Here is a 12,625-nt window from a genome sequence, read left to right as displayed (position 1 = left end):
ATAACACCATCCAAAGTGTTGAATAAAATATCACAAACATTATTGAGCGTTAGAGTGTATGCTGCAACCAAAATCAATTAGAAACATATGATATGATTCAAATATTTGCCGCAAAGAGTTCCACAACAAATAATTGAAGCTCTAAATTATCATTTATTGGTTTTATTCTTTTAGGGACCACCTAATCATCTATTTATTATCTAAAAAAATCTTAAGCCCTAGTTACATGTTTATAATAGTGATTAAGTTTTTACATTTATTGTTTATGTTGTAAAAAAGAGAGGATAGTAAATCATGAAGCAAATTATCAAAGGGTTTAGAAGAAATCACGAATAGTGTAAGGCCCAATAGTATGAGAGTTTTTGGTATAACTCCACATTCGAGTTGCCAATTGTTTGTAAGCACTTTCTGTAAGATGGTAAGAATCCCAAAACAAATATTGATTGGGTTTGTCACATAATTCAAAGTATTTCTCTCCTCTTTTTCCACCACAGCTATATTTTCCTCTAAATGGTCCACTTCCACAACATGCTGATTTTCCTTTCTTCAATCCTGCATCAAATCAATAACCACATTTTTTATATATAAATTTGCAAAATCACATATTTTAGAAGAAATAGAATCACTAAATTGAATCCTCAAGAGCTTAATAAAATCTTTTTATTTATGCTAATACTAAAGACTTACTCTTTCCATCTCATTTTATTTAATAAAATGTAAAATATTAAATGTTATTAATTTTTAAGATAAAATAGCCTTTTTACAATAATATGTTCATTATTGTAGAAGTTCCAAAGTATACATTTTTTATAATCACTTTAAAAATATAGAATATCGATGTCTATAACTAATATCTACTAGAGAATTAGGTTGACTATTTTTTACAAAAAAGTTTTTATTTTTCAATCAACAAAAAAGTTTTTATTTTTCAATCAACAAAATTCAAACCAAAAACCTCATGTAAACATTGGTTACTCAAGAGTAACATTGAGACAAATAATTAATACTCTTTTCATATTTTTGAGAGAAATAAATATTAAAAACAGGATACTTGAATTGAGACAGAGAAAGTACCATATTTTAGGGGATGGTTGATCATTTGAGTGAGATCAGAGTTGAAATCATAAAGAGAAAAATTAAAGCCCCTTAATTGCTTTTCCAATTGAATGAGAACCTCATAGAGAGCTTGATTATGCAAACTTGCTAGTGATGAAAGATCCTCTAAGCACCTACCTTTCCCTTGTGATTGAATTATTCTGGTTCCTGGAAGACATCCTAAGGGTGGTAAGTTCAAGAATGCAAATTTTCTAGCCCCTCTCTTATGTATTTCCTGCAAATTAAGACCATTATCAATCATAATCATGCATGTTAATTGACCAATATATTAGTAAAAACTTCAATCTTTGTAACATCATAAATTCTACACATTTTACACTATTAATTCAAATAGAATAACTATAAAAATTTATAGAGAAAAAAAATTAAAATTTATATTTGATTCCGTTAATTTTTGTTGCACAAGATATCCTGCAGCTCACAATCAGAGACTAATTATTCAAGATATTAAATTTTCTGTTGAGAGATCAAACACATGACTATATATATTTAAGAGATTTAATTATTTGTCAACTGTGTCATACCAAAATAACTTTTGGGTACTTAATTTAACGATAAAAAAATATTATATGATTTAATATTTTTAGTATCTAAATTTAATCGTTAATTTGAGTTTTTTTAATAGTGTTAGTATCTAAAAATGTAAATAAATGAAAATTTGTACCTTAATAATGGAAGTAAAGTTACCAACAACCATGGCAACATATTGAGAATGAGAATAAGAGTTTAGAACATCAGAATTTGTCAAGAATGGACTAAGATAATCATTAGATCCGATGCTAAACATGTAGACAGCATTTGATAACAATTTTTGTGAATTGGAGCTGCCTAACTTGTGCCTCAACCAAACTGTTACTTTCTTGAAGTTTCTTGCTTGTGTTTTGAAAGGTATTACCTGAAAATTTGACTTGTCAAATCCATCGTTAACATACTTGAAAGCAATTCAATACAAATATTGCTAATTCTAGTTGCCTAGTGCATTTCAAAATACTTCACTTAATTGATAGGGAAAAAGTGCATCATCTTCGCGACGAAATGACTCTTACCACAACAAGTTTTTTTTTTTTTTTTTTTCCATTTAAATTTATAAATTATAAGCTACCTAATGTATCTTTTTAAAGAGAGGCTTAGTCTTAACTTTCATACTTTTTACTTTTTGTCATTGTATATTTAGCATTTCTATTTTGAATTTTCCAAAACGTAAAAGTTAATTATAAATTTACTACACTAGACACTAGTTAAAAGGTGATTGTTCATGATGACTATATAAATCTCATTGTACTCTTAATATAAATAACATTTTCATTATTAATATATATTTTTTATTTAAAATAATTTAAGGTGACATAATAGTGCAACAATCTAAAATAACTAAAATATTTAGATTCTTTGATCACTTATAAATATATATATATATATATATATATATATATTTCTCTAATGATGTGTGAGACTCTCGGAAAACGTGGTATCAAAGCCTTAAACTAGAAGAGGGGGTGCATATGGTATGGATATAATATAGAGAGTGAGTAAGAAAGGAAATCAATCAATTATGGAAACACTAGACCCAACACATCAACTCATTACTCTATCTTCTTCACTATCTCTTCCTACAAATTGTAAAAAGACTGATTCCCACAAAATAGAAAACCTTGTTGAGTATTCTTATGCCCCAAAAGATGCTCAAATAACTGAAACTATACTTCCCTTTTCAAGTCTTTATAATATTTTCAAAAGACAAATATTAATCATCCGATCTATCAGAAACTTAATCTCTACAAATCACCCTCATATGAAAGAATATGTCCAGTCATCTCGACTAGACCATATGTAATATGAGAGCAACAAACCAAGAACAATATGTGGATTTAGAGATTCCTCAAGGTCTCATAAACCACTGGAAATCTGAAGGTTACAAAACTTTACATTTTGGAGATGTCAAGCTAATCATCTCCCTTCACGGACAAAAAAACCAGTCTGTCTTTTGTAAAACAACTCTTTTAGATTCAAGCTACCTTCATTATGAGAATGTTGTAATATGGATTGTTCTAACATCACTCCATGCTGGAAGTGTTGTCCTCACCATCTTCCCAAATTATAAGCACTTTTTCCACAAGGTTGAAAGTCCAAATCCAAATCACTAGATCTGATCAAGTCCAAAAGCTTTGTCTGCAACCATTCATCATCAAATAACCTATTGCCTCCAAAATCACTCCATAGACTTGCCACTCTTTGGATGTTCTTCTGATTCACTGTTGGTCGTTACCAATAGAGAATGAGATATACCCTTCATTGTCCAGATCCCAAAGAGAATCACAAGGGAGAAATTAGCTCAACTAATTCCCCTGGAATGGATATGAAAAATTCCATCATGACAGAAGACCGATACAATCTCAAGAAGCCACTTTCAGGAGATCCATTGATAGGTCATTCAAAACAATTTTCAAAAAACCAGATGAAGGATCAAGTTCAGCTTCTCCTATTTTTCAGACCATGATGATACAACCAATACTCAAAGAAGATTGGTGTCCTATTCATGATGTCACTACTAGAGGAGAACCTATCTATACTAACAAGATAGATGGCCATTTTATTTGGGACGTAGATCCCAGTAAGTGCGACCCAGGATGTGACTGTTGGATGCATGATAATGATATTAAGAGAGATATCATCCTCCCTACAAGCAAAGGGATGCGCATACCATTTCCTCCACCAAGTTAAAAAAACAGATCTTGATAACGGTCCATGGGTAGAAATCCATGATAGAAAGAAACCTTTTCCTATCTACAGAGAAGCACCTAAAATCCTCAAAAAAGAAAAACTCTTGCCACCTAATGACCCTACTCTTGTTACTTGGTCACCTTCAGACTATTGTAAACCTTTAAACCCTCCAAAAAATATCAAAACAATCCCTTGTTTTATATTTTCAGCTTCAATATGACCAACAATTCCCTGCCCTAGAAAGAAAAGTAGACCTAATCACAAATAGATCATCCAAACCTTTCATACAACCCAATGAAGTTCAACCTGATGGAAAAATTAAACCTCTAACCCAAGCAGAGGAAGTTCTAAATTGGCAATCAGAAAACACGATTGCTCAAAATGACACTCTCCAGAATCTAAACAAAAAGGTGAATAAAATTACTAAAAAAATAGACGAAACATAGGCAAATCTCAAAGTTCTGTCTCAAAAGATGCAAAAACACTACAGAACCTTAAAAGCTCAAGTCTCTCAGTTGGATCATGACTTAAGAAGGATGTTAGAAGAAAGAAATTTTAACCAAGATTTTAACCGAAAAGAAAGAGAAATCAGAAAGTTATAAAACCAGGTGAAAAAGATTGATGATTTCTTGAGAGCTTCCAAAGAAGAAAAACCTAAACCTGTTGAAGATCTTTTCTCTAACCCTCATAATTTTCCTAATTATTTCACACGACCAGGAAAGCCATCTCCTATGTACCCTACTTATGCTTCATCACCACCAGATTATGCCAAATACATACCCTCAGCTTATAGACAAAAATATGTCAGAACTATAAAAACCTCAATCTCTAGGTCCAAAGAAAAACCGCTTGCTTAAGTGTATCATCCTCTGACTCCCAAGATGTTCCTGAAACACCTCCTCCAAAATTCCAAATTGAAGAAATTCCCGATAAAAGTTTCCAAGCCATGACAATCACATAAAACCATGAATTCCCACAAGGAAATCATTCTCTTGCACAATTCTCAAGAAAAAAGAGTGAAGATTCCTCTTCCTTTGAGAAAAATGATTCTTCCAAAGATACATCAGCTGATGAAAGATCTGAATGCTTTTCATCAGTATCAGAACAAGAATCATAATCTGAAAGGAATTACATGAACATTTCTAGACTTTTCATGGTGAGTGTAAAAGAGGAAAGATCCATATATGAAGAATCACTTGAAGAAAATCCAGTCTCTGGAAAAACAAAAATGAATAGTGGACCTTGGTTCACGCTTGATGATATACCACCTAATCGCTGGAGAAAGAGACTCCTTGAATTTGGTGTATGGCTTGACACTCAGATGATGAAAACAAGTGCAGACACTTATAAGATAATTGAAGAATTTTGTTGCAGAATGAAAGACAAGTTCAAGGAATGGTACCATAATATTGGTACATTCAAATAAGATGAATTACACAGATTATAAAATACTGCTGTTGTTCTTGGAATTCTTCACAACGAATTCATTGGTGATATGGAGATATTTGATAGAAAAAGCAGACAAGAATTCTTTGAGAGGAGATGTTGTTCTCTTAGAGTCAAAGATCTTGAAAAACATTATCAAAGAATGACCCAAAGATATTACGTCCTCAATGGATTTAATGATCATAGTCTAAAAGATACATATATCTCCTCACTACCCCAAGAACTCCAACCAGAAATCCATAGGATGATAGAAACATCAAATAACATTGGAGGCACTTGAGAAGCTATGTAGATTACACCAACATTTCCCAGAAATTGTAGAACAAAAATCCAAATTCACCAAGGCATGCAAAAAGCCTTACCTGGAAATCAAGTGTAAAGTTAACAAATGCATCTGTTCAACAGGAAAGAAACATCATCGACGAAGATACACTAAACCTTCTAGAAGGAAAGGAAAAGGAAAACTTTGACGTTCTTTAAAAGGAAGCAATTCAGAGGAAAAAAGGAAAATCAAAGATGTTTGGCTTAATTGCAGTTTTGGTCCCTTAGCTGAATCGCGAAAGTAGTCCTCCCATTTTATTTATTTCAAGTTTTGATCCCCAAACAGAACTTTGGTACAAAATTTGATGAAGTGTCATTTTTTAAAGCCGCATTACACCATTTATAACCATACATTTCAGGTACAATTATTGCACCACGAGATCTTAAGGCATGATGTGACTTAAATAAACGCAAAAAATTGAATTTCATCAAGTTTTGGACTAAAATTATGTTTGAGGGACCAAAATTCGGAAGAAATAAAATGGGAAGACTACTTTTGCGATTTAGCTAAAATATGGGGACCAAAACTACAATTAAGCCAAGATGTTTTGTTTATGGAGAAAATGGACATTTTTCTAAAAGATGTCCTAATAAAACCAACAAAGTCGCAGAGTTGATCAACTCTCTTCAACCTCTAGAAGGATATCTAGAATCCTTGTATTATGAACAAAGCTCTACCGGTGAAGAAACAATTTTTGCGCTTCAAAACTCTTCCTCAGATAACTCTTCTTCAGATGAAGCGTCATTTGCTGAATCAGGAGATGATAGTTGTTTTCCTATTTACTCATTCAAGGAAATAAGAAGTACTTTGCCTACTCCTCCTCTCCCTTGTGTTGAAATACATGTCTTCGCCTCAAAGTTTTCTCATCCCAAGAAAGTTATAGCCTATATGGATACTGGTGCCCAAATTACAATGATGAACCCAAACATCCTCCCTATAGAAGCATGAGTGAAACTTGCTGCATACTTTGTAGCAGCAGATGGAAAAACTTTCAGAACATATTTGATGACAAAGGAGAAAATTGGAATCAGATTCTTCCCTGAATGCATAGTTTAAACAAAGGTCACTGGTAGTAGCCTCCTAAATAAAGATATTGTTGTGGGTATGGATATTTATTCAACAACAAATAGGCTTCAAATTCTCCCTACAGGAATCAAATTTAGCCGAGAATTTAAACCTTATTCAGGAATATTAAAGTTGTATTCCCTTTCTGAAGTTACTGCTGAATATGAAGAAATTAAGTCCAAACTGCTCAAACTTTGTGCAGACAGTTATGGAAAATTCTCTCATCTGAAACTTTTATGGACAAACAAAGAATTTTATGTCCAACTTCCTTTCAAGCTCAATGCGGATATCAATCCAACCAAAGCTACTCATCCAGGAATGAGTCCATCAGATTTAGTTTTGTCTCGGGAAGAATGCAACTAGTTACTCAAACAAGGTCTGATAGAACCCACATGATCTGAATTGGTTTGCCAAGCATTTTATGTTGAAAAGAGATCTAAAAAAATAAGAGGGAAAAAGAGGTTAGTAATTGGTTATAAACCTCTTAATCATTTTTTGAAAGATGATAAATTTCCCATTCCGAAAACCTCTTCATTAAACATCTTTCTCAAAGATGCTCAGATCTATTCCAAGTTTGATATGAAGTCGGGATTTTGGCATTTGGGTGTTGATCTTAAGGACCGTTACAAAATTGCGGTCTGCATTCCTAATGCCCAATACCAATGGACAATATTACCATATGGGCTCAAGGTAGCTCCCTCACTATTTCAAAAGGTCATGACTAGAATTTTTGAGCCCATTCTCAATAGTGTCCTCATCTATATCGATGATGTGTTTTTATTTTCAAAAGATGAAAAGACTCATAAACAGTTTTTGGGCCAATTTTCCCAAATAGCCCAAAATCATGGAATGATGCTCTCTGAAAATAAGAGTCAATTAGCCCAAACAGAAATTGAGAAACGTTACCACACCACTTACAAGGAAGCACTTGCAGTCAAATTGGGTATCCAAAAAGTTGATTTCCACCTGAGGGGTTACCAGTTTGAAGTCCAAATGGATATTTCTTCTTTTCCTAGGATCCTCGAGTTTAAAAATAAAATGCCTCCAGATTCCCAAACTCTTAGGCTCAAAGATTGGTTTTAAAGATATGATTTTACTGTAAAACATATCAAAGGAAATCCAAATTTGATTCCTGATTTACTTTCCAGATCTATGAAACCCATCTAGATCATCACTAAAACACACACCTTTTCATTGGTTCTCATGATCAAACTACTACCAGCCCATGCCTCTACACGATCAAGGATTTTCCTCCTGGAATAGATTTGTCTTTCTCACCATCCTGACTCAAATAATATGCCAAAAATAATCTTTTTTATTTTATGGCGAAGATTATAAAAAAGACAAAAAAAGTTTCCAGACCACTCCCATTTTCTTTCAGACACACCCTTCTATTTACCATTTATCATAGACCCAAATTTTAGGTTTATTGAAAATCATTTATGGTATATTTGGTGTGCAACTAGTTTATATGTTATGCCTATCTTTGTCCCAACTGAAACAATGTTCAAACATCTGACAGATCCAAAGAATCACAACTCCTTGATTTGGACAACACTTAGATGGTACTCTCCACTAGAATGGTGGAGAAAACAACTAGAACCACTCTTAGATGAAGTCAAAGGAATAAGATTAACACAAGAAGCTATTAGCAAACTTAAGACAGTTTTCATCCTACACAGGTCATATCAGATAGATTCCAGGACTAAACTCCTCATTTGTGCAAATTATGCTGATCTATGGGAACCGGTTAGTTCACAAGAATTTTGTTGTGTAGGTCATAGAGTTCTTACAAAATCCCAATGGCAGATAGTGAGAGTACAAGAAATTGGAGAAAGCTCTGATCAAACTACTCAACCAGAACAAAACTCTCAAATGAAAATTGAACAACGGTTTGCAACAATGAATATTGAAGAAAATTCAATTGATATTGATACTTCAGAAAATCCTAATGAAGAAACTTTGAGAGAAATGCTTGAAGACATTTGGCATCATGAGTCACATTATTCCCATAGCTACTTTTCAGAAGAATACCTATTTGATCAAAATTTGTCCCCAAGTCACGAGCCTATCTTTAAAGACTAATGAGTCAAAAGTGTCATAAATATGTCTTGTATAATTATTGTATAAATAGTTGTACTTTTGTGTGTTTGTGTAAAAGAATGCTAATAATATGACATAATAGTCAAAGTGTGTCGTGGATATGTCTTCCATAATTGTAAAGCATTCTAATAATGCTTACAATGACATGTTCATGAATAGTTTGTATTTTGTCCTTTTTTGTAACTCCTTGGCTATAAAAGGAGACATATTGTAACATATGAACTCAAAAGCAATTGAAATAAAACCATCAGTGTGCTTAAGTATAAACATATTCTTCTAAATTTTCTCTTCTTTCTGAAAACTCTAATTATTATGTTCATATCATAAATCTCCCATAAGAGATGCAATTACGCTCTACACTCGCCTCATAAATGAAGATCTTGTGTATCAGAAAACATCTGACTATTGATCCATGCTACGGTCCTCTCTATTATGAGATGATAGTTTTAGCTGTTGGTTTGTGCTTGAGACTTTATACCTATGGAAGGTTGTTGTTTGTCTCGCTTGACTGTACAATTAAGATTAATCTCATTATATGTGAGGCTTCCGGCCAGCATGGTATTAGAACCTTAACTAGAAGATAGGGTGTATATGGTATGGATATAATATAGAGAGTGAGTAAGAAAGAAAATCTAAAATAACTAAAATATTTAGATTCTTTGATTACTTTTGATATTATTTTTTATAATTTTTTTATAATGTCTTTAATAATTTTGTCTCATTTCACACACACACACACACACACATATATATATATATATATATATATATATTCTCTATAATAAAAAAAAAATTATTGACTAATTCATAACTATTAACTAATGTTACATTGAATTTTAAAAACAATAATTAAATAATTTTTTTTTATAAATACGATACTTAAAAAGAAACTGAGGATATCCCCCAGAGGACAAGCATTTCGACAAACCTGTGGACATAAAGACAGAAGCATCCAATCTACTAAAGCATTGCTTCCTCAACTAATCTTACAATTAGTGCTTTCTAGAAATTATTGTGGCTAGCTAGTAATGGATAGCCTAAGCTGTCGATATATAAGTGGTTAACTATAATTAATCACTATATATATACTACTCATTTTATTGACGCAAATCTCCAAAAAAATCTATTTGAAAGTGCCATTATGCAAAAGCACTAATTATAATTTGAATGAAATATGGCGATAGATACAGCTGATCTCATGTATGATTTTTTTTTTTAACAGGGGATCACTTTAAAATATACCATGATTCGATCAATATTAATTCAATGAAGTAAAAAAAAAATAATCGTATTTTTTAAATTTTAACTCATTGAACCAGTAAAGACGAGAATGAGTGTTACTTCTAAAAAGTATTATTAATCATCGTTAAATTTTTAAATAAATTTTAAATATTAATCTACAGTGAATCATGTTTCAGACAAAATTTGGCATGAAATATACTTACCGACCCTTGGAAAGTTTCAACAAGTGCACCTGCACCCCCAGAAGCAAAATTAACTCCTTTGTAGTATTGGTTGTAGCCAGGTTGTAGAAATGGTGGTACCAATGGCATATTTGCGTATTCAGCTAGAAAACAACAACAAAAATGACAAGTGACTTGAATAGAGAATCTTATTTTGAAAGTAAATAATTAAATTGGTCCTGATAAAAATATTTAGGATGTACGTATTTGGTTGAATGTGATTGTGATTGAAGAGAAAATACAAAAAGGGTAAACTATTTTAAACTTCAAATGTATGGTTCAAATTTTTGGAGGAAGAAGATTGTTTGATAATATGTACAGAGTTCTTAAAATTATAATTAGTGTGTTATTGCAACTATGTTAAGGGTAGTTTAGTCATTTTAGACTAACATATATATAAATTCTTTGTTCTTTTGTTTTGTTAACCTTTGTTATTGCAACTAATATTGAAACCTTAAGAGAAACAATATTCTTCGCTTTGGTCTTCTTCATCTCTTTATCTTCTTCTATATACACTATTGTTAACAATCAAAGTCTCTTGAGCCAATTTTAGGTCCTTAAAAGTAGAAATTTTGGAGGAGAAAAAGTATTATATAAACTTTGAACTTCAACATTATATCATTTAATACTACTAGTATGTATTTTTTTTAATAAACTTAACGACAAAACTTATATACATAAATTGTGAAGATGTGAAATATCGTGATTACGAATTCATGTTTCAATATATCTTACTGTCTTTGCAGTCTTTTATCATCTGAATTGTCTTTTATTATCTGAGTTCTACTTATGAGACTTATTGAATATACTATTAAGTATTAGAAAGAAAAAAAAAATGATATATTAAATATTTTAAAAGTGAAAAAAATAAAATTTACACATCCTTCTATCAAAATATATCCTCTTCTCTTGTCAACCAAATGTAAGACACATCAAATCAATTTTTCTTCTTCCTTCCCCTTCATTCAATTTCTCCTCTCTTTTCTCTTTGGTAAAACCAAACAGACCATTAGTCCTACCATAATATAAAACGACAACTATTAATTTGATTATAATTTTTTTGAATTGTTGATCAAATTAATTCTTATAGACTAAAATTTTTAAAAATGACTAATTAAACACACATTTGATGATATTCTAAAAAATAAAATAATATTTTTCCCTTGAAAAAAATCTTGGTATTTTTTTGTTAGGAATCGACATACAACTTTGGATATTTACTATCATTTTAATGGAAGAGAGTAAATATTAACATAAGTTATACCAAATTGGATAATAATTAAAAGTATAAAATATGAAAAGTTGCACATCTTACCAATGAAATCAGAAACCAAACGGCCATCAGAGAATCTACCCGTTGGGAACTTGAAGTAGGTTTCACCATAAGGCAAGAAATTTGCTTGGTCAAAGCTTGTAGTGTTTATGTAATTGTTATTGCCAGCATCTAAGAAAGAATCACCAAAAATGAACAAGGAAGTGTAATTGTTGGTTACATAATTTGTATTTCTTCCATTGATTTGATGAGATACTAATAGTGCTATAATAAGGAAAACATGGAAGAAAATACATCCTACAATCAACTTCATCTTCACACAATCAACTTCAATCTCAAATAGGCCATAGTTGACCCATATATATATATATATATATATATATATATATATATATATATATATATATATATATATATAGTATTATATTAGTATAATCGGTGTGTGTTACATGGTCAGAAAATTATAAAAATAAATTTTTTAATTTTTATCTTGTAATTTAAAATTATGAGTTTAAATTTGATCGCGCATTTATCGATGTTTGACTATGTGAATGTACGGATTTTTGTTGAAATTTTCGATCTTATATAAAAATAAAATTTGGTAAAAATAATGGTCCAAATTTTAAATCAAATAGATCAATTTTCATTGATAAATTTTTAATTATATTTTAGAAAAATGAACTAGTTTTTTGTGAATCAGATATTATCTTGCGAATTGAATATCACCATAATAAACAATAAAATATCTCCCAAGAGATTTAGCACCGCTACATTTTTAAAGGTGATTTTGAATTCAGTATCTCTAATTAAGCTGAAAATGATTTTTTTTTCCATCTCATTCAATCAAGTGTACTTGGATATATTTAATTTAAATTCTAAACACGAGGAACACTAAGATATGTTTATTGTATTTGGGTCAACGCGGTTTGATTGGTTGAAATGTTACTTCATTTAATATAATATATTATAATAATTAAGCATGTGTAGTCTAAGTTAAAATTGATTACATATAGTATATGGTTAGAAATAAAATATCTTTAGGATTCCATGATCTGATATTTTGTCTATTAGGGTGGAAAAATTGACATATTAGAGGAATTGCTTTACAATGGCCGA

At 31.0% G+C, this 12,625-nt stretch overlaps 1 protein-coding gene across 1 annotated transcript; it reads right to left on the bottom strand.

Annotated features, from left to right (window-relative positions):
* Nucleotides 1-288: 288 nt before the first annotated feature.
* LOC101512592 (GDSL esterase/lipase 5-like) lies at nucleotides 289-11,871 on the bottom strand. Its single transcript, XM_004510500.4, has 5 exons — nucleotides 11,552-11,871; nucleotides 10,219-10,340; nucleotides 1,781-2,011; nucleotides 1,075-1,330; nucleotides 289-552 (listed from the first exon to the last, which is right to left on the bottom strand). Exons 1-5 carry the CDS (start codon nucleotides 11,820-11,822, stop codon nucleotides 317-319), a joined length of 1,116 nt encoding a protein of 371 aa, XP_004510557.1. The 5' UTR covers nucleotides 11,823-11,871; the 3' UTR covers nucleotides 289-316.
* Between the last annotated feature and the right edge of the window lie 754 nt (nucleotides 11,872-12,625).

The sequence above is a fragment of the Cicer arietinum genome, chromosome 7 (genome assembly GCF_000331145.2).
Source record: "Cicer arietinum cultivar CDC Frontier isolate Library 1 chromosome 7, Cicar.CDCFrontier_v2.0, whole genome shotgun sequence".
NCBI classification, from domain to species: Eukaryota; Viridiplantae; Streptophyta; class Magnoliopsida; order Fabales; family Fabaceae; genus Cicer; species Cicer arietinum.
This window is presented reverse-complemented; position numbering and strand designations above follow the sequence as displayed.